General features: G+C 37.8%; 2 protein-coding genes across 3 annotated transcripts; one reads left to right on the forward strand and one right to left on the reverse strand.

Annotated features, from left to right (window-relative positions):
* Window positions 1–489: 489 nt before the first annotated feature.
* On the reverse strand, window positions 490–16979 carry gsr (glutathione reductase). Its single transcript, NM_001127154.2, has 13 exons — window positions 16411–16979; window positions 14972–14998; window positions 13569–13657; window positions 12995–13064; window positions 11784–11931; window positions 8108–8162; window positions 6978–7077; window positions 6676–6762; window positions 5765–5923; window positions 4917–5028; window positions 1948–2079; window positions 1406–1539; window positions 490–944 (listed from the first exon to the last, which is right to left on the reverse strand). The coding sequence occupies exons 1-13, from the start codon at window positions 16918–16920 to the stop codon at window positions 795–797; spliced, it is 1773 nt and encodes a 590-aa protein (NP_001120626.2). The 5' UTR covers window positions 16921–16979; the 3' UTR covers window positions 490–794.
* LOC101731273 lies at window positions 16632–25738 on the forward strand. 2 transcript variants are annotated; one of them, XM_004911059.3, is made up of 3 exons: window positions 16632–16721; window positions 20586–20670; window positions 21161–25738. In XM_004911059.3, the coding sequence occupies exon 3, from the start codon at window positions 21169–21171 to the stop codon at window positions 25594–25596; it is 4428 nt and encodes a 1475-aa protein (XP_004911116.1). In that variant the 5' UTR covers window positions 16632–16721; window positions 20586–20670; window positions 21161–21168; the 3' UTR covers window positions 25597–25738. The 2 variants fall into 2 exon arrangements, with proteins under 2 accessions (XP_004911116.1, XP_031759246.1); XM_031903386.1 differs by lacking the exon at window positions 16632–16721 and adding an exon at window positions 17708–17898.
* The last annotated feature ends 888 nt before the right edge of the window (window positions 25739–26626 follow it).

Genomic DNA, 26626 nt, shown 5'->3' on the forward strand with positions numbered 1-26626 from the left:
CATGAAACCTGTGGGTTGGGCAGGCTTGGTCTTTTGACAAACTAGTCACAAATTTAGGTGGGTTAGACACAAAATTCTACCCCTGATGGTGACATCGTTAACCATATCCCACCCATTCTGAAGATGTAATTGACCATACTGCACTCTGATGTCAGTAGAAGGATAGGACAGGTGCAGAACATTTTTACTATATGCAAAAAATATACTATGCAATTACTATTTTTTCAGTTTTTGGCCAACTTGGCTAAGATATGAAAAGTAGTAGTTCCTGCTGCAGCCCTAAATGTGTAAACCTGTTATAAAATTTTATGTTTCAGCGAAATTACACCAAAAGCCTTCTTTATAATTCTTTCACTGTACCTTTAATTGAGTAAATTTAGTGCCAAATAAGCTGCTGATGTCCCTAGGGTGTAGAACTGTTACATTTGCTTAAAACTGTTATCTTGGTAATTAACACAGAAATATTAAGAGTGGACAAATCTTAAGCACTTTTTTTTCTTATAGAAACATAGTTTATTTGTTAATTTTCATAAGGAACAAATTAAAACAAATGTGGTTAACAAATGTTAACCAAGGTAATTTATACATAATGGCTATTCACATGAACCCTAAAACAAATCCTTGGCAACAAATAAAAAACATTTTCTTTTGGCTACATCTAAAATTGTGTAATTGTTAAGTTTTTATCAACCATGGTGTAAAGAAAATAACTACAAATGCAAAATTGGTGCATATTTAATAGTGGAGTTGATGCTGTTGTCTGAGAGCTTTAGCTTTGGAATGCTTTGGAAAGTCTAACGGAGTGTGACCAGCTCCTCAGAGGACGTCGGGTGAATAGCCACAGTGTTGTCAAAGTCTTTCTTTGTAGCTCCCATTTTAATAGCAACTGAAAATCCTTGTAGCATCTCATCACAACCCAGTCCTTGCATATGCAATCCAACCACCTGCAAATATAATGTTTTGTTATTCTAAATTTCCTTATTGTTTGCAAACACAAACACTCAAAAACAGATATTTTGTGATAAGCTAAATATAACCAATGTAGTTGGCCACTGGCTGCAGACTCTGACTTGACAGCCTAGTGTCAAAATAATTGCCTCCCTGACTGATATCTGATTGGTAAAATATAAATCAGGCTGTAGAATCATGCAAAGATCCACTCATCTTTACTATACTGGCACTTAAGGGACCATGCCTTTGGGGCATGATACTTGCAATGTAAACCTTGCAGCGGCAGTGGGGGGTACCTGAACAATATGAACAGCACATGCACAGTACATCACACTGCACTGAGGTTTGGTTCGCAGTCCCACTCCACACGAAAATACAGCGCTGTTTATATGGTAATATGATGTATCATGTATTCTACCCATGTAGTTCACAGCATAAGGGTTTCACTTGTTACCTTCTCCTCTTTGCCGACACAGACCAGTTTCATAACACATTTGGTTTTCCTCCTGGTTACTGCATGATACATTGGCGAAAAAGAGGTTGTATAAACTTTCACATTTTCTCTTCCCTTTGCAGTCACTGCTTCTTCTGTAAAATGTGAATAAATAACCATTTCAGTCAAATTGGGTGCTGGATTATATATGAGGACAAATGCAGTAATAATTAGAGATTTTACTTCCTTATTTTTAAAGTTGTTAACATTTTAATAATCTTTACCAAGCCAATAGCTCTAACTTAGCATAGATTTATATAGCTACCTCTTTTTTATTGCCGTACTATATTAGTGTTTTCTACCATGAAACTGAAGGGTGAAAGGATCACTTGTATGACAAAATGTATTGCCTTATTCATATAGTGCTGTTGTACATTATTACTATAAAGAAAATTACACAGTGACAAGATTTAAAAACAGAGATGGCAGTGAGTGTGGGTGGTGTTAAAAATGGCAGAAATGAGGAGAAAATACAAAATATGGATGTCAGACATATTCCATACCTTCTGTGAGTCCCACAGTTCCTATAGGTGGATGACTGAAGACCACAGTTGGAATGTTATCATAGTCGAGTTTGGAATCCTCCTGACCTTCAAACAATCGATGAGACAATTTTCTTCCAGCTGCAATTGCAACTAAAAAGTAACAAATTGGTTAAAATGTCTTGTTCAAACTATCTGAGACCATGTAAACTAGTCTTTGTGACTGATAACTGGACTGCAAAGTTTGTGTTCTTAATGGCATATCCATTAAACTGGCACTGTTAATGTTTACAAACTATTACAGATGGTGGTTCTGTGCTGAGAAGTCACTTGCCCTCCATATCATCCTCCCCCCAGCCTCTTCCTGAGGTAATGTTACTGATCTATGATTAAATTCATACTTAAGATCAATCAATGATTTTCCTTGCCATGGACCAATTATCTACCATTATAAAACAACAAGCTCATATAAAAAAGGTCATGCTGGGGACAATAAAAATATTTTGGAGGATCACATTCGGCTTAACAGCTGTGCTCTGTATTGTACTGTAATTTGCAAAGAAAGCCATTCAGATACATTTGAAATTTTCTCCTTCTCCATCTCTAAGCATATGGAACACCTGATGCCTACAGCTGAACTATTTTGCCAGAGGCTGCCCATGAAAAATGGAAGTAGATGTGCAAGTCTGCTAATTCAAAGTATTGTATTATTACAAAGCCCAATCAATATTTGTGGTAAACAGGGTCAAGCCGTATGGAGCTAAATGAAGTGAATAATGTTCCTTGGCAATGTCCTTTACTCATCTAAAGGGCATTGCCAAACTATGTGGTTTAAAAAAAAATAATATATAATATATATATACAGTGGAGGAAATAATTATTTGACCCCTCACTGATTTTGTAAGTTTGTCCAATGACAAAGAAATGAAAAGTCTCAGAACAGTATCATTTCAATGGTAGGTTTATTTTAACAGTGGCAGATAGCACATCAAAAGGAAAATCGAAAAAATAACTTTAAATAAAAGATAGCAACTGATTTGCATTTCATTGAGTGAAATAAGTTTTTGAACACCTACCAACCATTAAGAGTTCTGGCTCCCACAGAGTGGTTAGACACTTCTACTCAATTAGTCAACCTCATTAAGGACACCTGTCTTAACTAGTCACCTGTATAAAAGACACCTGTCCACAGAATCAATCAATCAAGCAGACTCCAAACTCTCCAACATGGGAAAGACCAAAGAGCTGTCCAAGGATGTCAGAGACAAAATTGTAGACCTGCACAAGGCTGGAATGGGCTACAAAACCATTAGCAAGAAGCTGGGAGAGAAGGTGACAACTGTTTGTGCGATTGTTCGAAAATGGAAGGAGCACAAAATGACCATCAATCGACCTCGCTCTGGGGCTCCACGCAAGATCTCACCTCGTGGGGTGTCAATGATTCTGAGAAAGGTGAAAAAGCATCCTAGAACTACACGGGAGGAGTTAGTTAATGACCTCAAATTAGCAGGGACCACACAGTCACCAAGAAAACCACTGGAAACACATTACACCGCAATGGATTAAAATCCTGCAGGGCTCGCAAGGTCCCCCTGCTCAAGAAGGCACATGTGCAGGCCCGTCTGAAGTTTGCCAATGAACACCTGAATGATTCTGTGAGTAACTGGGAGAAGGTGCTGTGGTCTGATGAGACCAAAATAGAGCTCTTTGGCATTAACTCAACTCGCTGTGTTTGGAGGAAGAAAAATGCTGCCTATGACCCCCAAAACACCATCCCCACCGTCAAGCATGGGGGTGGAAACATTTTGCTTTGGGGGTGTTTTTCTGCTAAAGGGCACAGGACAACTTATTCGCATTAACGGGAAAATGGACGGAGCCATGTATCGTGAAATCCTGAACGACAACCTCCTTCCCTCTGCCAGGAAACTGAAAATGGGTCGTGGATGGGTGTTCCAGCACGACAATGACCCAAAACATACAGCAAAGGCAACAAAGGAGTGGCTCAAGAAGAAGCACATTAAGGTCATGGAGTGGCCTAGTCAGTCTCCGGACCTTAATCCAATAGAAAACCTATGGAGGGAGCTCAAGCTCAGAGTTGCACAGAGAGAGCCTCGAAACCTTAGGGATTTAGACATGATCTGCAAAGAGGAGTGGACCAACATTCCTCCTAAAATGTGCGCAAACTTGGTCATCAATTACAAGAAACGTTTGACCTCTGTGCTTGCAAACAAGGGTTTTTCCACTAAGTATTAAGTCTTTTTTTGTTAGAGGGTTCAAAAACTTATTTCACTCAATGAAATGCAAATCAGTTGCTATCTTTTATTTAAAGTTATTTTTTCGATTTTCCTTTTGATGTGCTATCTGCCACTGTTAAAATAAACCTACCATTGAAATGATACTGTTCTGAGACTTTTCATTTCTTTGTCATTGGACAAACTTACAAAATCAGTGAGGGGTCAAATAATTATTTCCTCCACTGTATATATAGGCTGTTATCAAACATCACATACATATCCCACCATACTGTATATGTGCATATGCATTTGAGTTCTTTTATTACATTTTTGTGAGGGAGATTATTTTTGAACAGAATGCAATTATTTTGCAAAATTACTGGTATGCATTTGTGTAACCTCTACTGGACAGTGACAGGATAGCCAAAGTGTGCTATTCCAGTTATTGCAGTACCACAACTTCCAGTATCATTTCACCAGCTTATTAAGCAGAGATATGCAGGGCATTTTGTATTGTTTGTATTTAACTATCATTTCTGTCATGCCCATTCCCACACCTTGTGTCTCAACCCTTTCTCCTTGTAGATTGTTAGCTCTTTTGGGCAGGGCTCTCTTCACCTCTTGTATCGGTTATTGATTGGTTTATATATTACTCTGTATATCCAATGTATGAAACCCACTTATTGTACAGCGCTGTGGAATATGTTGGCGCTTTATAAATAAATGTTAATAATAATAATTTCACAAAAGAATTACCTGGTGTTAAAAGTGCTCGGCCACACACATCACCAACAGCATAAACACCTTTTCGGCTGGTATTTTGGAACTCATCAACCACAATGTGACCCTTCTCATCAAGCTCAAGGCCCTGTGATGAGTTACAAAAAAAAAATATGATTTATTTTGAGTTAATAATACAGGTCCATAAACCCATTATTTAGAAAGCTCTGATTTACGAGAAGACTATCTCCTATAGAGTCTATTTTAAGCAAATAATTCTATTATTTTTAATTATTACCCTTTTCTGTAATAAATCTATTTTGATTTAAAAACAATCCTAAATGTTTGAGTAGACTTAAGGTATGGAGATTCAAATAACAGAAAGACCCCTTATCCAGAAAACGTCTGGCCCAAGCATTCTGGTTATTATATTCCATATATGTACAATTAAAGTGGTAGGAAAAGTGACTAGAACATTCAGCTGTACAAATAAGATATGAAATGCCTCAGTTGCCTTTCTTCCTCAGAATGTATTCATGCACTGTGTGCAAATTGGCAATACAAATTCACTGCATAAAAAGCAACCAACCTTCAAACACATATTCAGGTTTACAACTACTTTCTGCAAATTCTTTTAGCATATACCTACTGCTTTCAACACTATTTTGAAAAAAAGCACAGCCAGGAAACCATGCCAACTTTCAACCCAGCTATATATTTAATTTTGCCTTCTCAGTTCCTAAAATGCTATTTTATTGTATATTTTATGAGACAATTTTAATGTTAGTGTTGCATAGAACATTAACCAATTCAATTTATCAAAACAAATTACTAATGCAAACATGCCGAAGCAACAACATCATGATACAGGTCTTTCTTCTTACCAGATTTTCCAGGCCCAGATCCTCAGTATTAGGGTCCCTCCCTATGGCCCACAGTAAGCAATCAACATCCTGAATTGTCCTCACTGTTGGCTTGCGCCCAGGCATGGAGCACTGCACATTGATCTCTAGACCTGTAGCAGACTTCTTGACTGATTTTACCTAAATAGTTGCATATAAAAAAGATTTCAAATCTGGATATTAAAATTCAAACAGCTAAATATAACTTCAAACAAAGTAAGATTTCATTAAAATAAGTGTCTAGAGATAATTTATCCACAACAATCAGACTCCTACTTTCATTTACTAATTGTAATGTGGTGAGAGGTTGCTGCTACTAGTAGCTGCTCTGGTGCAAATCTATCTTAGTAAATGATCCTCTCTGTCTCAGAAAATGTTAGTCCTAATCTTTCATGTTTAAGTTCTAATCTATTATTTTGGAAGCATTTAACAAAAAATATGAAGCTCTGGTTATTTTTTAATTGAAACTGATACTGACAGAATCTAATTTTTTACCTGTAACATTTCAAAACAGTACAACGTTAATGATGGCTGCAGGTACACTACAGGTGGAATACAAAAAATAGCCATATACCAGCAGCTAAAAAGAGATATTGACACTTTGATTTAATGACACACTACACACTATAGTATGCAGTTGTGTAGTGTGTAAAAATGAAGGGGTTTCTCTGTTATACAGGCTGCAAGCTTTAAACACAGTGGTCGATGCATTTGTCAGATAAACATAGATTAAATTCTGTGCAAAAAAGGAGCAATATGCAATGCAGAAAGCACACCTTCTTGTTAAGTAGTGTCAGATCTGTAGTGTGTAAAACCACGACAAGGGCTATTTTTACATAAAATGATATTAATTAAAAAGTGTCAGTAATAAATCAATAGGTCAATAGATTTACCTGTGCATACTTCCAGACTTCTACTCCTGCATTTTCTAGCTCTTCTGTGCAATTTGAGCTAATCATGGAATCAAATGTTCTTAGTACCTGCAAAATATATAGGACAGGTATTGCAATAAAGGACAATGTGAATACATTTAATATTTGGAAATATGAAAGTGTCAACATGCTTAACACTTTCGATGTTTTACAATAAAGGGGGGTGAATACAATTAAGATGTTTCTATTTTACTTTATAATATTTATGTAGGTATATTTTTTTGCTTCAGTGGCTTCTGTATGTACCATAGGATATAAATTACCTTGTCTTGACGGATCAGCAGCGAAGCCTTGGACCCCAGAGCAGACAAAATTCCAACAATTTCAATAGCTATGTAACCAGCACCAACTACAACACTGCGCCTGAAACATTTAAAAACAAGATACAGTACAGCTGCAATCTATTTCAACATTTTGCCTATCCTAAATTAAAACATGTGGGCCCTATATTAGACTGCATAAAATGAGAGTTGTAAAGAACAGGAAACAATATTTTGTATGTATATATAAATGCGATGCGAGAACATTAACATAAAGTTCACAATTCACCTTTAAATTAACATTTAGGGGCACATTTACTAACCCACGAACGGGCCGAATGTGTCCGATTGCGTTTTTTTCGTAATGATCGGTAATTTTGCGATTTTTTTCGGCGTCTTTACGACTTTTTCGTATTTTTTCGGCGTCTTTACGATTTTTGCGTAAAAACGCGAGTTTTTCGGCGTCTTTACGATTTTTGCGTAAAAACGCGAGTTTTTCGTAGCCATTACGAAAGTTGCGCAAAGTCGCGATTTTTTCGTAGCGTTAAAACTTGCGCGAAACGTTGCGCCTTTTAAGTTTTAACGCTACGAAAAAGGCGCGACTTTGCACGCAAGTGTTAACGCTACGAAAAAATCGCGACTTTGCGCAACTTTCGTAATGGCTACGAAAAACTCGCGTTTTTACGCAAAAATCGTAAAGACGCCGAAAAACTCGCGTTTTTACGCAAAAATCGAAAAGACGCCGAAAAAAACGCAAAAAATACGAAAAAGTCGCAAAATGTTCGTTTCCAATCGGAATTTTTCCAATTCGGATTCGAAATCGTGTCTTAGTAAATCAGCCCCTTTGTATGGTGTGATCAGTGATATTTTGAAACCATTGGTCTTCAATTTTATATTTTTCTGGTTTTTAAATTATGTTGTTTTTTGTTCAGATGGTAAGTAAAGGGCCCCTTTTGCATTTTAATTCATCACTACTCCCAAAACAGAGCATAAACACCTGTGGCAGGATGCAAAGATTGCACTTTATGTGGAATTATGTGAATTACGAGCTGCCGGGTTGCTAGGAAGCTATTTAATTATCATTTTCTCAATCACAGACTTATGTTGATGGGAGTTTACAAGGGAAAGTATACCTTGGCAAGTCTGTAAGTTGAAAAAACCCATCACTTGTGATGCCTAAACTTGCACCTGAAAAGAAATAAATATATGTCAGCACACATCTTGTTTTAAAACAGAATACAGGCCCTGTGCTACCCCTAAAAATCAAATAGGATATGTAACTCTATATAAAAAAAATATGTAACTATGTATGTAAATCAAATGGGAATGTAATAAAAAGAATTTAGAATAATGGAGGGCACTCCAGGCTAAGATATTCTTGCCCTTTATTAACAATCAAAAAAGAATATATAAAAAAAATATATATGAAATATGCAGGTGTTAGGGTTTCAACAATCCCCCCATTAGAGCATTAATATATACCAGCAAATCCCCAAATAAACCCTGCACACCGGAAAAAACTTTCCCAGGGAGGTATTGTATTTAAAAAAACATTTTTATTTAACAAATCATTATGCAGCCAAAATATTGCATTTTAAACAGTATAATATCCATCAATAAACAAATCAATACATACCACCCAGTGAAAAAACTGAAAAAAAGGTTATGAAGGCAGATACTCTGGATGAGAGAATACCCCAACGTTTCAGCTCAAACGCCTTTGTCAAGGGAGCTCTAGTGTCCATATTATATTTGTTATACTTCACTATCTTATGGTGGGTTAATATATGTAACACTGATATTTGTGAATATTGATACTGACACTTTTATTAAATTCATTGTTTGATTTATGATGTTAGAACACAGTTTTAATATTTGATATAAATTATGTTTTATTACTGTCACATGACTATATATTGGCATAATCTATTTGATTTTTTGATATGAGATTGTATTTCGCTATATTTATTTATTTATATGGCACTCGTGCACTTTAGTCACATGATCACTTTTTCTATTATGAAATGAAGGCTTATCATAGAGAATGTTTATATGCTTATTATATACTTATATGTGAACATACTGCTTTGGAAATGTAATGTACTTGTAAAAAAGTTTTGAGTTAGGAAAACTGGTTGCTAAGCAACATAATATGTGTGTGTTTGCACATAGGGTGTGTGCACTTTTACCTATATACATGGCGTGCGCGATTACGCGAATGCGATAACACGCATATATAGTGTATAGGGCGCAACATCACAGAAGCAAATATAATGTTTGCGGAAGTGATGTATGCAGAAGTGACTTAATGTAATAAAAAGAGCAAAGTTTTTGCAGGTCTAGTAACTCAGAGCAACAAATCATATGTATGCTTTCAAGAAGGTGATCAGTAAATAAAACCTGCTGATTGGTTACTATGGGTTTCTAAACCTGCAGCAAACATAACATGTTTTATTACTGTACCCTATTAGAGATTTACATTTAAAAAATGCAGCAATTTTCTATATAATAGCTTTTCTTAACACTGCTGCAAGTAGGGTCCTAGGTTTGTTGCCAGGACCTTGCATAAAGTTTGTATGTTCTCCCTGTGCTTGTGTGGTTTTCCTCCGGATACTCCAGTTTACTCCCGGATACTCCAGTTTACTCCCACACATACAGACAAGTTCCTAATGAAAATGACCATTTGTGTTTATGATATAGGGACTGTTAGCTTTAATGGGGGACTGTTAGCTTTAATAGGGGACTAATGCAGAATATGTCAGCACTATATAGTAACAATAAAAATAAACAACTAGAAAGGGAAGTTTGAGAACAAACTGTTGTTGGCACCACCCAGTTTTTCTAATCTTGGACGACAGTTATATAGTAAAAACCGCTGTGCAAAGTTTGGGGAACCTGGTTTTAATAGTGTCTGAACCTGGTTTTAATAGTGTCTTAAATTTTCCCACTGAAAGTCAATGAGTGACATCTGATTGGCGGTTGGTGGCTTGGCCCACTTTTTCTAACCTGGAACTGCAGTTACCCAGTGACTAACTGCAAAGTTTAGGGACCCTAGGATTAATAGTTGAAGAATGGCAGCAGTTTAAATTTAAACCAATAAAATCCAATAGGTGAATTGTGGTTGGTGGGTGTCCCCCCCTTTTTCTAACCTTGAGTCGAAGTCACCCAGTGACAAACTGCAACGTTTGGGCACCCTGGCATAAACGGTGTGAGAATGACAGCAAATTTAAACCAATGAAATGTAATGGATGAATTCTGATTGGCTGTTAGTGGCCCAAACCACTTTTCTTATTTTTGAACAGCAGTTCCCCAGTAACCAACTCTGCAAAGTTTGGGGACTGGGGGGGGGAAGTAAAAAATTGTGGGACTGACAGCATTTTACATTTCACCACTGAAAGTCAATATGTGAAATGTGATTGGCTGTTAGTGGCTCCGCCCACTTTTTCTAACTTTGAACTGCAAATACCCAGTGACTTACTTTACAGTTTTACAACCCTGGAATGTATACTTAAATAATGGCATCAGTTTAAATATAAACCTATTAAATTTAATAAGTGGAAATGGATTGGCTGTTGGTGGCTCCACCCACTTTTTGTAACCTTAGTCCCCCAGTGAAAAGTTTGGGGACACTGGCATTAAATGTGTGAGAATGGCAGCAGTTAAAATTTTCCCACTGAAATCAATTAAAGAAATGTAACCCTGAATACTGAATACTGACTGTGCAAAGTTTGGGAACCCTGGCATAAAACCAATAAAATTCAATAGGTAAAATCTGATTGGTTGTTGGTGGCTCCGTCCACTTTTTCTAACCTTGAACCCCAGTTACCTGGTGCCTAACTCTGCAAAGTTTGGAAACAAATATCATATTTTCATTCAGGCTAACCCCATGACTATGTTATTCAAGTTTGGTGAGTGTAGCCTCACTCACAGATGGATATTCCTTTTTTCTGGTTATTTGATCTATGAGCTGAATGTTGTAAAAAAAATGAACTAAAATGTTCTGAAAGCTTGCTATGGTTATCTTAGTTAGCCAATAAAGGTATCAACTTTATACCACTTTTGTTATTTTTTATTTAAAAGCGTTACCCTGTAGCCTCATAGCTGTAAGATTGGCAGCAGTTTAAATTTTCTCGTGAATGGGTGAAATTTGATTAGCTGTTGTTGGCTCCTCCTACTTTGGTTCGTCTAACAAATGTCGCTGTTTCATTCAGGGTGACCCCATGATTATGTTATTCAAGTTTGGGGAGTGTGGCTTCAAAGCTGTAAGTGTGGCAGCAATTTGAAAATCTTCCGTCAGTCAAAGTCAATGGAAAAATTTGGGTGTGAGCGGCGCCACAAAGTGACAGGGGGTGGGAATGCTTAGAAAAGCACAAGCATCCTACTCCGCTATAGTGGAAGGAAGGACGTCGAGCACACTTCGGACACAAGGAATCCGTTAAAATTCTGTACTTTATTTCATCATGTTTAAAAACAAAAGTGTGCCTGACGCGTTTCGTGCGTTAGGAGCACTTATTCATAGGCTACTCCGCTATAGGATTAAGAAGTGTGGAGAGTCTGGGTGTTGTACCCCTAAAACTGTAGGAGGAGTAGTGTTTAGAATATGGGGGGCACTGAGAATAAGAAAAAGAAAAAGCGGAAGAATAAGCTGAAATCAAAGAACAGTATATTGGGTTCTCAAACCAACATAATAATAAAAAATAATAATAAAACTAAAGCCACAGGTAAAAAAACAGAAGACCAGTTGAAGTGTATATGTACACACACATCATTTACCCTTACATGACTGATCGTATTTGAAAGATCACTTACCAGGTACCTCTGCATCTGATGGCATTGAAGGCTTCCCTCCAGTAGCTATTAAAATATGCGGGGCAATGTACTTCTGCCCATTGACTTCCACTGTTGGTTCTGAATCAGATGTAAAATTTGCTTGCCCACGAATAATTTCTATCTGAGCCTGAAACACAAAAAGGATGCAGAATTTAACCTTGTTTCTGTATTTACTACAACCACATCCAATTGAAGGTCACTTGAAGTACTTGTTAGATAAAAAGCTAGAAGCTATGAATACACTCAGATTAAAAAATAACATTCCCACACATGATAATATGTGTGTGTTTGTGCATAGGGTGTGTGCACTTTTAAGTATATACATGGCGTGTGCGATTACGCGTATGCAATAACACGCATATATAGTGTATAGTGTATAGAGCGCAACATCACAGAAGCGAATATAATGTTTGCGGAAGTGATGTATGCGGAAGTGACTTAATGTAATAAAAAGAGCAAAGTTTTTGCAGGTCTAGTAACTCAGAGCAACAAATTATATGTATACTTTAAAGAAGGTGATCAGTAAATAAAACCTGCTGATTGGTTACTATGGGTTTCTAAACCTGCAGCAAACATAATATGTTTTATTACTGTACCCTATTAGAGATTTATATTTAAAAAATGCAGCAATTTTCTATATAATAGCTTTTTTTAACACTGCTGCAAGTAGGGTCCTAGGTTTGTTGCCAGGGCCTTGCATAAAGTTTGTATGTTCTCCCTGTGCTTGTGTGGTTTTCCTCCGGGTACTCCAGTTTACTCCCACACTCCAAACACATACAGACAAGTTCCTAATGAAAATTACAATTTGTGTTTATGATATAGGGACTGTAAGCTTTAATAGGGGACTGATGCAGAATATGTCAGCACTATATAGAACAAACTGTTGTTGGCTCCACCCAGTTTTTCTAATTTTGGACGATATAGTTATATAGTAAAAACCGCTGTGCAAAGTTTGGGGAACCTGGTTTTAATAGTGTCTGAATGAAAGCAATTTAAATTTCCCCACTGAAAGTCAATGAGTGACATCTGATTGGCAGTTGGTGGCTTGGCCCACTTTTTCTAACCTGGAACTGCAGTTACCCAGTGACTAACTGCAAAGTTTACAATAATTATTCTTGTCTTATTGTGCTTTATATTCTGCATCTGATATAAGAAAAATATTGCCCTAAATAGGTATTTATCTAATTTACCTTCTGAAGATTATTTTGGTAGATATCATTGAGGCGACTCACATAAGCATCTCGTTTTTCTTTAATAACTCTAAAAAAATGAAAAAAAGAGTGAAAAAAAAAAACTCTGGCATGAAAAGCAACAAGAATCTGCTATGGAGAGAGAATCGATTATAATTTGAACATAGTTATGATAAACGTTGCAAAAGCCAATGATTTATTAACAGGATGAAAACTTTATTAAGCACACATTACTACACATAATAAGAAAGCACTACATTTGTAATTTTAGGATTTTACAATATAATTACATTCTCCACAAAATACCAAACTTAACCCTAATGTGCATATTCCAATTTGAACAACATTTTTAAAAAAAAAACACAACCTTAAAAAAATTGTCAACTTTTAACTTGCTAGGGTCACTAGACATTACAAATCCTAAACTAAATCCTGCATTCAGTGCAACCCCACTAGAAGCAACAAAAACCATTTTGTTTCTAATTTAAAAAGAAACAGTTACACCAATGTATTGCTAAAACTGGCTATACACAGGACAGTTTTTGGGCATTTTACTAAGATGTTTTCTACTTACTTCCAGGTAAACTTTATAGCTGAAGTCTCAAATCCATAATCTTCATGGTCATGGATATACTCTGAATGAATAGCAGCATTCCACATAATCTAATGGGGAAGATAACAAATATGGTATTTCAATATTACCATACAGAATACATTTACATTACACACTAACAGTGTTTTCTGTGTAAAAATGTTGCTGTCATTTTTATCATTGCTAGGGAATGGGCACAATACCAAATTTCCATGTGGTTGCAGCAACCCAATCCCAATCCCTTTAAGGGTGGTCTTATGCCTTCAAAAATGGGTGTTAGTTTGAGAAATCTCTCTTCTTTAAAACCATAAGCAGGGGAGAAGGCAACCTTCTCCCTATAAAAGCTAAAGTTATAAGGGAGGCTCAAGCCCATTATGCCTTGGTCAGAAGACATTTATCCCAAGAAATGCTACTATGCAGGGAGGGGCCAGCCTATAGAAAATATCACCATAAATAGGACCACCATTTGGGGTTTACCTTGACGTGGTATGGTGGCTTACCAACTTTATGATTATAACTTTGCAACGGAAACGTGCACTTGCATAGAAATTAAATTAATAGTGAAACAGGAGACAGGCAATGTGCATTGATGAATCCTCTCTCTTTTGTATGTCTGTAGCTAATTCAGCCAGATCAGCCACACTTCCATTGTACAGGTATCGGACCCCTTTTCTGGAAACCCATTATCCATAAAGTTCCGAATTACAGAAAGGTTATCTCCCATAGACTCTTTTTTAATGAAATAATTCACATTTTTGAAAATGGTTTCCTTTTTCTCTGTAATAATAAAACAGTATTTACTTCTAGAGGCTTTTTATGTATTCAGGGCTGTATTTTATATATATATATATATTTATAAATCCCAATTTTTTGAAGTCCCTGTAAGTATATACTCACTGTGAAAGCTGCCAGCAGAGTTAAAGGAAAAACCCATCTCCTACTTTATCAGTGCATACAGCCTGTATGCAACAGGTATTATTCACTGGATGTGTATATCAAGGAGTGAACTCTTGCTTTTACTGCTTGATAAATATGCCCCTACAAATCCTATACAAGTGAATACCCTTTGATAAATATACCCCAGTGTTTTCTAAACTGAGGTTAAACAATATAAGAACTCAAAGCTACTTGCTTATATATACTTCTTTAAACTAGGGCAAATACCAATGCACTCTTGCAGCCTGCCCTGATGAATTATGCACAAGTACACCCACTGACCCAAGAGAACACTGGAATTACCATCAACCTAGACCTGATATTATTTGCAGGATTTCTTAAGTGGGTTGCGTGATTTGCTTAACCATAGTTTATTAAATATTTTATATGAAAAACTATGCAGCTCTCTCATAGAAAAGCAATAATTTTTGGAAAAGCATAAACCATACCTTTTTTGGTACACATCCAACATTCACCTAGGAAAAAATGGACATGATTATATTTTATGTAATATTCCCCCCCTCCCCAAAAAAATAGTTACAAAAACATTAGGCAAATTCAGCTGTATTTCAGATAAATTGCTTGTGAGCTAAAATTATGGGCACAGTAGAAACAGAATAAGCTGATTCACACAAACCTATCAATACTACTAGAAAAATAATTGACTAAACAATAGACCAGTCTGTAAGCAAAGGATTACAGGCCCCTGTACATGCCAAAATGTGCTTAGATCTGTTCCAGCCTTGGAGGGGAAAAACATAATATGTGCTTTTCTCTGCTAAAGATGTGCCTGATAAAAAAATATATTCTAAATATTTTAACAGATCCTCCCACCAAACACTAAATGGGCCACAGAAACTATGATCTCCATGATCCTTTTTACTCATATAGATACCAGGGGCCCTAGCCTTAACTACAGAAAATCAGCCACAGATCATTAATCCTCCTCCATGAAATCCACATTTGTTTATCAGACTGCTAGACGGTGAAGAGTGATTTACCACCCCAGAGAACACATTCCACTGGTCCAGTCCAATGGAAGAAACCTTTATATCACTCCCACCACTATATTAGTTATTGATGATGATATTAGGCTAATTTGAAAACAAAAATAACTGAAGAGCCTGGTGTACAGTTCTTGTTCTAAACTTGCTTCCAGAGACAGCTTGGAACTAAGCAGTGAGTGTTCCAGCTGAGACATACAATTTCAAAAGGGGCGTCCTAAGACTTAATTAAGAAAAAACATGTCCACTTCCTTTAACCCAAACAGAGTATTTTCCATAAGAACTGCATAAGTAAAACAGCCATACATCAGCAACATGCAGCCTACCCACCACCAGATGTTTCTAAACTACAGCTTCCACTAGCATCCCTAGACAACTATGGCTACAGGTGGCTGAGGTACCCCACAGGATGGTGATTTTCTGACTTTACCAGTATAAATCCCCTTAAAAGTACAGCAACGTAGCTTAGGTTATAAGGTTTAAGACCCATAAAAATGTCGGTATTATTATTCTAAGCTCATCAAGCAATTGTTTACTATAAATCTCACCCTGACTGATCCCAAGGGCACTTTGAGGGATGCAAAATGTCATGTTCATCACTAGGTTGGGTCCTTAGCTAATGCTACGGTAGCACTTTCATCATTGGTGATAATGACCCATGGTATTCTTTTAACTGTTGTTCCCATCACTAGTTTGTGTAAAGCAACTTCCTTAAATGTCTTTCAGGAAAACAATATTGCGCATTGGTTTTGCAATTCCAACTTAAGAATCCTGAAATTGCATAGTCTCTCCTTCCTGTGTACTAGAATGATGTTGTAACAGTAGAATAGCCCCATGCTGTAGACAGAATATACAGAACAGGCTTGCGTTCCTCTTATACTCACACAAGTACCCCCGAGTTTGCTGCTTTCCACCACCGCTGTTCTTGCTCCCAGTTCAGCCGCCCTGCGGGCACTTGCCAGCCCACCTGAGCCTCCCCCGACCACCAGGTAATCGAAGTAGCGCGGAAGGTGCCCATCGCTACTATGAGAATCGGGCACAGGTTTGTGCATGGCGGGGCTAGTATGGTAAACTCTCGGAAGGGGGCAGTGCGGAGAGAAGAAAGAAGCGATTCTACTAAGTATGGTTGTCTGGGAAAAGGCCGACGGGGAGCAGTGGCTGCTGTGAAACAGGGACTGAACTCTGCAGGGTGCAGGTACGGATCCTGGGAAGGGAAAAGCTTTAAGTCCGGCTGTAGGAGGTTTGGAACATGCAGAGCGGACAGGGACTGAGGAGTAAAGGGCACCCGCTGGGCAGAGGAAAGCTGTATTGCTGATACCCGCTCCGCCCAAGGCTTGTTGGTAGAGTAGCGGCGCGTTTGCAAGGAGGCCCCTGGCCCGGAGTGGCAATGCCATAACGCGGAAGTCTAGAGCCACAAGTATATATATTGGGAGGGGAGGGAGGTAGCGCCCAGCACCACTGCTTAGTCACTGTGAGTTGCACGGCTCCTGGGAGGGGGGAAACGGGCAGAAGCTGGCACGTACTTCTGTGTAATACCTGCTGCGGGAGGAGGCGATTCAAGCCGCCGTCGGTGCAAACTTCCCAAAACTCTCCCCCGGGTTACTAAGAAAACGCTTTGGGAACCCCGAAAGACTGGTTTTATGTCTTCATTGCTAGAAGTTATACAACAGATGGGCTAACTTGACCAGTTTTAGAGGTCCCACATTGCTCCCGTGAACTGTTTAGAAAAAGAGTCACACCAGCCATAGTTGGTGAGGGCAATATTATTCTGCCAGTAGAGTTAATCAACCATACAGAATAAACTGACATTGAAATCTCCTGGCAAGTGATTTTAGTGTAATTCTGTGGGGAAGGGATGCATGTTATTGGGCCCCACAGCAAATTCAATGTAGGGCCCCAAAACATTTCTAAATAGACCTGTTGTACAAAGATATATTGACATTTAGGGTGATTCTGGACCCTCTACATCCCTGAGCCCCCTTACTTCCTCTGTTGTTACACCCCTGCCCATTGTCACTATAAATATTGAATTATTGGTATTCTTTGGTCAGTTATTTTGATCAGGCATGTTTCTCCAAAACTTCAAGACAAAAAATGTGCGTTGGGATCTATGGGGATCTTTCTAATGTGTTTTGCAATAAAGTCAAATTTAGTTAAGTGAGCTGTGCAGTGTTTTCATCATTTCTTGGTTAAAAAAAAAAACAACTGTCTCCTGTATGCTATCTTCAAGTAAATTAATATTAATATGCCATGATTGAGATTTTTTTTAAGGTATACGACAAGTAAATTGGGTTTTAGAGGTGAAGATGTTAAAAGATTATAAGATGAAAGAGAGGTTTTCAGGATCTACACCCTTAAGACTACGGTGCCAGGTGCTCTTGTTTTTATTAACAATATTTGATTTAATGTTGACATAACATCTTATTTATAAAAATGATATTTTGTATGCATAAATGTTAGTAGCATATGAAATATAGAATTTATTTTTTTTTAAGTTTTTGATAAAGAATAACAATACAGGAGAAATATAGTATACAATATGTATGGTAATAATGGCTATGTCATTATGGTGAGAGAAGCTGATTGACATCACGTGTAGTATTAAGCTAATGATTAAGTTGCCAGTAGGGAATGAAATGCGTTAGGTCTTAAGGGTTTTTTTTATCCTCCCACTGTACCGATTTCTGCTGCTTTTAACTTTGACAAATGTTTTTTAAATTTAAATTGATTCTGACTGAAATAGTTGCCTTTTCAAGATTTTGGAAAAGCACACTCCCATTTTCATATACACTGTGTATGCTGTGACAGGTGAATGTTATAGATGTCACTCACTTTTGGACAAGGGGCAGGATCGACCCCTATTGGCATTTTTTAGATCTATATTGAGTTTAAGCAGCCACTCATCTGCAAAGAATTCCTTTATTGCAAATATCAAAATCCAGATCAAAAGCTTCCTTGACATTATTAAGGTATATATAGAATTACAATATAGAAATCATAAACAGTGGCATCATAAAATAGGATGTAAAACTCCCAAATACAAATTTTGACAAATTATAACATTAAATGTAACAGTGGGGCTAAAATAGATATTGATCAGGCTGCCTGATGAGGACCATATTGAACTGTAAATATGATCTCCTAGTGGGTCTGCAGAGCCATCTGATGTGATCTGATTGTTGTCCTTTATGCTTAACTATTAAATCAACCCAATCTGGTCTATAACTTAGATTGCCAGACTTGTACATCTTAGCATATATGGACAGCTCTTGTCTGCATCATAGCTAGGCAAAACATTTGTAAAATGCCTTTTGTTCTATGACACACATCTTAAATATGTATAATCTTAGCACAGTGGTGCACAAAATTATTCTACCAATTCTACTACGATGTTAATTAGTAAATAAATGCCTGTAATCCCCATTGGTTTTATTAGCAGTGAATTAATAATATGAGCCCCCCTGTAATTGCAGTTCCACTTGCTTGTGAGAAAATTGCTATGTGATTCCAAGCATTTTGTCACTTGCCTAGAAAACTATTACCTGGGTGGCAAAAAGAGGGCAAGAAGTTCAGCCTGCATTTATGCACAGGCCAAGAACCAGCCATGTCTCTTTAGCTTAAGACTGTAAACTCTCACAAGCAGAGCCTGTACTCTGTTGCCTCCTAAAAGTATGCAAATATAATTGTGCATCTATTATGGTGACATGAATGTCTGTATATGTCTGTGGGACACAGTGGCACTATATAAATTTGGGATGCACCGAATCCAGGATTCGGTATTCAGCTATGATTCAGAATCCACGGTCCTGGCCGAACCAAACCCGAATCCTAATTAGTATATGCTAATTAGGATTTGGAAGGGTTAATGTCGCCGTATAAACACGGAAGCGTAAAATTTTTCAAATGTAACCCTTCCAAATCCAAATTAGCATATGCTAATTAGGATTCGGGTTTGTATTCGGCCGAATTCCTTAACATGGCCTTGGGGGATTTGGCCGAACACGAAAAACTGGGTTCGGTGCATCCCTAATATAAATAATAATAATTAAAAAAAGTATGTATCACAAGAATCTACTGGTTAATAAAGCATCAGATGGTTTGTTGAATGGTCCCCTTATAATTTTAGTTTTCATTTTAGTTATCATATTTTGAAATTCCAAATGCATAACCACACATTTATCAACATCAAACTCATCTGCCACTTAGCTGACTAGATTGCTGGTTTTTCCAGATCCTGCTGCATGTTCAATTAAGATGTATTTCATCAGGCCCTGAAGCCTTGTTCACAGCAGCAATGAGCAAACATTTAAGTACCATATCCTGTGTCAGCCACTGACTGACCCGAGCCATCTGTAGCAATACAGAGTGAGTCTTGAAACACTTGACTCCTCTATTGTATACACTGAAGAAAATCAAATTTGCTTTTCACTTATAACCAAATAGGTTTAATTTTTAACAGAGCCACACTTTCAACCTGTATCTTCTTACTACTGAAGTACTTCTATACTACTATATAAAAAATTTCCATTAGTCTTAGTTATATCAGTTCCTCATTAATTATTTTGACTTCTTAAATATTGTTTTACAACATTTGTCAAATTTTAATGCTTTAAAATAAGCTTCTGCCCTCTTTGACTTTTTAATAGTGTTTAAATATTTTTCCTCTCCATTGATATTTTTTTAAAGTGATACCGACGCAAAAAAACTACTCTTCAAAATATCAATGCACATTACGTTACCTATAGGTCATGTTGATCATTTTTTGCTGATAGGACTGCTTTTGTTAGTAATTGTTACTTGAAGTTCCTAAACCTGACTGTTTTCCCTTCTCAGCCTGTCAGTTATAACTTTTAATGCTAACTGACTCCTGCAGCACAAATATGGCAGGCCCCACATAGATGAACATGGGCGATCAGATAGTTACTTTAAACGTATAGCATAGAATACAAAGACAATGTTATGATAGATGTAAAAAAAAGTTTAATTTCTGGTATCAGTATCTCTTTAAGGCAATAAACTAAGAGCATCTGTACAAACTTAATTCCATTGCTTTTAACAGAGATAAGAAACTTCTGAAAGACTAGTGCAAGTATATGGAAAGAGGTTTTCTTTGCATATCGGACAACAGGAAACAGACTTAAGCGGTAAGTATTCTGTTTTTCGTTAAAAAATTTAACTGTCAACAGCCTAGATTCTACATTTGCACATTCCACTACTGGGAAAACAAATGAGGTGCAGTGAAATGATTAATGTAAATATTTTCCCTTTCCTCCTTAAGGGCAAAGCCACACGGGCAATTAGTCTCCGTGACTTTTAATTAACTCAGTCACTGCAACAGATCGCATACGCAATTCCGTCACACGAATTAGCCACGGCAACTTTTCGAAAAGTCACGGCAACTAATCGCCCCATGTGTCTTCGCCCTAAAGGAGAAGGAAAGTCTCAAAAAAAAAAAAAGCCCATAAAAACAAAATGTTAGGCATCCCCAATGATTGCAATCACTTACCTGATACCCTGGTCCAGTGCTCCTGTTACCAGAAAAACCGCACTGGCGATCCTCTTCTTTCTTCTGCCTTTAAGCATATATATGTGATATGTTTTGTGTATATTTTAAGGGTTTTTGCTTATTCACAGGTTTAACAATGACTTACTGCATTGTTAAGGGGTGTCAGAATTCCACTCGGAAAAATGGTCGTCAGTCTGGAGTGAGATTACACGTATTCCCTTCATGCCCTAGCAGAATAAAGCTATGGCTTCAACAAATTGGTCAGAATATACAAGACCTTGATTCATTTACACAGAGAGTGATGGACCAAAGAAAGAAGGGTATTTTTCGAATCTGTTCCATTCATTTTACACCAGACTCATATATACTGGATGGTGAAAAATTCATTTTGAGTAAAGATGCTGTTCCAACTATTTTTCCTGTGAGGCCAGATCATTTCAATGAAGATGGAACTCTTATTCAACCATCCAAAAAAGTTTGTGCTGACTTTTCCTCACCTCTACAATCAAATTCCCAAACATTGATTTTCCAATCTAATTTGCCGACATTGCCCCTGCAAAGAAATTTACATCCATTACCTCTGCAGTCAAGTTTACAGATGTTATCACTGCAATCAAAATTTCAAGCATCACCCCTGCAAGCAAACATGCAAGCACCATCTTCCACAAATGTGCAGACATCCCCCATGCAATCTGATGTGCAAGAATACCCTTCTCAATCAGATTTGAAATCATCTCCTTCTCAGTCACCTTTGCAATCTCTACAATCAGACTTGCTTGCATTGCCCCAGCATTTAGATCTAATGGCATCATCTCTACAATCAGATATGCAACTGTCAGCTCCTCACTTTGATTCAAATTTTTTTGCATCACCTCAACAGTCTGATATTTTATTATCACCTCAAAATCCAGATTTAATTCCCATTCAGCCACAGCCTGATTTGCCTGTATCATCGGATGTACAGTTATCAGTTCAGCAAAGAAATGGACAGCTACCTCAACAATCAAATACAGCTCAACCATTAACTTTAATAACAGCTCAGCAATCAGATTTAGAACTGTTGGCTAAAAAATCAGCATTACAGCTATTGGCTCAACAACCACTTTTGCAACTAGCAGCTCATCAACCAACTTTGCAGTTAGGAAACTCACAACCAACGTTACAGTTAGAAGTTCCCCCTCTGCAGACATCTTTGCAGCTAGGGGCTTCACAACCATCTTTGCAGCTAGGGGCTTCACAACCATCTTTGCAGCTAGGGGCTTCACAACCATCTTTGCAGCTAGGGGCTTCACAACCATCTTTGCAGCTAGGGGCTTCACAACCATCTTTGCAGCTAGGGGCTCCACAACCATCTTTGCAGCTAGGGGCTCCACAACCATCTTTGCAGCTAGGGGCTTCACAACCATCTTTGCAGCTAGGGGCTTCACAACCATCTTTGCAGCTAGGGGCTTCACAACCATCTTTGCAGCTAGGGGCTTCACAACCATCTTTGCAGCTAGGGGCTCCACAACCATCTTTGCAGCTAGGGGCTCCACAACCATCTTTACAGCTAGGGGCTCCACAACCATCTTTACAGCTAGGGACTTTACAGCCCGCATTGCAGCTATGGGCTCAACAACCATCTTTGCAGCTAGGGGCTTCACAACCAGCTTTACAACTAGGGTCTATACAACCAACTTTGCAGTTAGGGGCTCCTCCAGCTTTGCAAATTGGAGCTCTACACCCATCTTTGCAACTAGGGGCTCACCAACTACCTTTGCAACTAGGAAATCACCAACTGCCTTTGCAACTAGGTGCTCAGCAACCACCTTTGCAACTAGGTGCTCAGCAAACTCCTTTGCAACTAGGTGCTCAGCAACTACCTTTGCAGCTAGTTGCTCAGCAACCGCCTTTGCAACTAGGTGCTCAACAACCGCCTTTGCAACTAGGAGCTCAGCAGCCACCTTTGCAACTAGGTGCTCAGCAGCCGCCTTTCCAACTAGGTTCTCAGCAGCTGCCTTTGCATTTAAGTGCTCAGCAGTTGCCTTTGCAGTTAGGTGCTCAGCAGCCACCTTTACAACTAGGTGCTCAGCAGCCGCCTTTGCAACTAGGTGCTCAGCAGCTGCCTTTGCAACTAGGTGCTCAGCAGCCACCTTTGCAACAAGGTTCTCAGCAAATGCTTTTGCAACTTGGTCCGCAGCAACCACCCTTACAGCTTGGGACTCAGCAACTACCTCTGCAACTAGGAGCACAATACCAGCCTTTGCAGTTAGGGGTTCAACAGCCAGCTTTGCATGTGGGAACCCCCCAACCAACTTTCCAAGTAGGATGTCAGCTTCCATTAGGAGCTCAACATCAATCTTTTCAACTTACGGCTCAGCAATCTGCTCTCCAGTTATTGGCTCAACAGTCAGCTTTACAATTAATGGCTCAGCAATCAGCTTTACAATTACTGACCCAGCAATCAGTTTTACAACTAATGGCCCAGCAACCAGCTTTACAAGTCACAGCACAGCAACCAACTGTACAAGTTACAGCCCAGCAGCCAATTTTAGAGCAACAAGGTATTCCCCAATTAAATATGAATACTGGGGCCCCTGGGCCAACATCAATTATACCCATGAGGATATTAAGCACTGACCATGGTCTTATTCTGGACATAGACCCAACAGGAACCTTTATTAAGTCAAAAGGAGAAGTAAAAAATGTATTAACAAAGAAAGAAATGGTTGATGCCTCAACATCTACATTTGAAGCTGTTAAAATGGAAGACAAAAGTGTACAATGGCCTGAGTTTGAATTCAATTTTGATGGCGAGCTGTGGAAAATAGAGCAGGATCACTTTTACCCTTCATGTTTTACCACTGTCAAAAATGACAGACCTTCCACCAGACACCAAAAATACCCTTTTGATGTTGGCAGTCCTATTCTTACAGAACAAGACATACTCTTGGATTCTGAAATTACAAGCAGGAAGACATTTTCTTTCATTGGCTCAACATTAAAAGAAATAAAATCTGAAACACATGACTCAGATAGTGAACAAAGACACACTCTGAGAACAAGCAAAAAACCCTTTTGTGAAAGAGAAATAGAGACAGAGGTTGCAAATGAACGAAAATTTATTGTTTTTGAGTCTTGTCTTGACTTTCTTTTCTATAAAATGTGTTGTCGTTTTGGAAATGGCTGTAAAGCCCATATAACTAAAATAGAAAAATTTGTTGATGGTTCCTTTTTATCAGTCACTGCCCGCTGTCAAAATGGTCATCGCTTCCACCTCTGGCACAGTCAGCCACTGATGGGATGTATGGCTGTAGGAAATATTCTCACAGCAGCTGCTGTGCTTTTTAGTGGCTCCAACTTTCATAAAGTATATGAAATGAACAGTGTATTGGGCTTGCAGCAAATAAGCAAAACTGTTTATGACAGTTATCAAAATACATTTCTCTTTCCCACAATTGACCTTCATTGGCAACAGGAGTGTCTCCGCCTCAATAGGGCTTTTGCCAACACTCCACTGACTTTGACTGGAGATGGCCAGTTTGAACAAGTAGGACACAATATTAAAAACTTTAGTTACACATTCATGGAATCTGCAACAAAAAGAATTGTAGATTTTCAAATTGAACCAGTATCTGATTTAACTTCTACATCTACAGTAGAAAATCATGTATTCAGCATTTGTTTAAACAGATTACTGAATAATGATTTTAAAGTAAAATCTGTTGCCACTGGACACAGTTCTGCCATAAAAAAAATTATGCATAAAAAATACAGACATTTGAAACATGAATATGATGTATGGCATTATGCCAAAGGTGTGAAAAAACACTTAACCAGGGCTAGGAAAGGGAAAACATTGGTCAAGCTCATCAATTGGCTGCCAGCTATTTCTACTCATCTATGGTGGTCATGCATCACCAGTCAAAGAAACACTGTTATGTTTCAGGAAAGATGGCAATCCTTGCTTCATCATGTAACAAATCAGCATCAATGGAAGAATGCAGAAACATTTCATGGTTGTTCTCATGGGAAGTTAACTTCCATGCAACACAGACAGTGTTCATGGTTGAAAAAAGGCACTCCAGCATTCCATACTCTAAGAGACGTTGTAATGAACCCTCAAATAACAAAAGATTTTCACTGCATGTCTCGGTTTTGCTGCACAGAGGAAATGGATGTTTACAAGAGCTTTGTTACCAAATATCAAACAAATAGGTTTCATTTAAATATTAATGCAATGGAAGCAAGAACAAAGCTGGCTGCTCTTGCTTACAATGCAAATGTACACAGGTACCCAATACACACAAAATACATGGGAAGAGGGAGTATTGGTAGGGCAAGACAGAAACACATGTTCCCAAAATGCAGAAAGCGACGTGTAGCCAGATCTGTTTATACAGACACATTTACAGAACATACTCTGTCTATGATGGCTGATGTGCTAAAGATCTACACTGGCAGACTAAACCATAGCTGGATTCCCAGGTGTGTCAATGAACCCACAAACATCCCTTCAGAACCTGTACCTGTGCAATTATGGACCATTGCGCCAAGCGTCTCCCATTTTCCAGTTTTGCTATAAAATACTAACTAAAGGATACCTAATCATACAAGACTTACCGTGCATTGTACTGTGTATATGTAGAACAAGAAAGATCTTTATTTTTGTATACCTAAAATAATTATTTTGTTACTGGCTAATAAAATGAAAAAGATGCATCTCATTGTATTTAATGTAATCCTTGTATGCATACTTAACTCTTTCAACCTAAGGAAAGATGTGTTATTGTTTTCAGTGAAAACTGTAAAGTGTGATCTTAACAGGAAAAAACAGGTACTTGTGTTACCTAAGTTCCACCATATTGGCAGAATTGGTAAGCAACATAATATATCCCGTATGGGTTACTTGTTAATTTAGGAAGTAGTTATTTTCATGCTAAAGCAAAAGCTAATGCTATAGCATGATTTGTTCAGTTCACTGCCTGCAATAGGCACACTAAGTACTAAGATTAGAATGCAGGCCAATCTCTTTTGTATAATAATATATTGTATTATTTTTTCACATTTGGCAATTACTGTAGTACCCAGTATTCTAAAGTGAGCACATTGACACTTGGATAGATATTTTATATAAGAAACAAGAATTGTTTTAGTAGATTGACTGTCTGTTTACCTAAAGGTAAATACCTTATTTAGCCAAAAGTATCCAGACACATGTCTCCCCAACATTTAAAAGAGAAAGAAACCCTATAAATGAAGATGACTAGAAATCCCATATTTTACATACTAAACTTACTGCACTAGCCTAAAGGTTTAGCATTTTTATAGTAGTTATGAATTATTTACTAATCAGCCTTATATTGTGGCATGTATACTCTACATCGGGATCCCCAACCTTTTTTTTACCTGTGAGCAACATTTCAATGAAAAAAAAAAAAAAAAAAACTAGGGAGCAACACAAGCACAAAAACTAAAAAGACCAATAAGGACTCAGATTGGTTAATTAGTAGCCCAATGTGGATTGGCAGACTACTAGAGGCTCTGTGTAGCAGCACACATGGTCTTTATGTCTCCAAACCAGAAATTCAAAAATGGGCACAAACTTTTAGGCC

The sequence above is a fragment of the Xenopus tropicalis genome, chromosome 1, assembly GCF_000004195.4.
Source record: "Xenopus tropicalis strain Nigerian chromosome 1, UCB_Xtro_10.0, whole genome shotgun sequence".
Classification (NCBI taxonomy): domain Eukaryota; kingdom Metazoa; phylum Chordata; class Amphibia; order Anura; family Pipidae; genus Xenopus; species Xenopus tropicalis.

Excerpts from the sequence above, each read along its gene's own strand:
- gsr (NM_001127154.2), bottom strand. The coding sequence starts at position 16,920 with ATGGCATTGCCACTCCGGGCCAGGGGCCTCCTTGCAAACGCGCCGCTA. Across the intron at positions 8,163-11,783 it reads ATCAGATGCAGAGGTACCTG|GTGCAAGTTTAGGCATCACA; the intron begins GTAAGTGATCTT and ends ATTTCTTTTCAG. Across the intron at positions 6,763-6,977 it reads TGCTGATCCGTCAAGACAAG|GTACTAAGAACATTTGATTC; the intron begins GTAATTTATATC and ends TATATTTTGCAG.
- LOC101731273 (XM_004911059.3), top strand. The coding sequence starts at position 21,169 with ATGACTTACTGCATTGTTAAGGGGTGTCAGAATTCCACTCGGAAAAAT.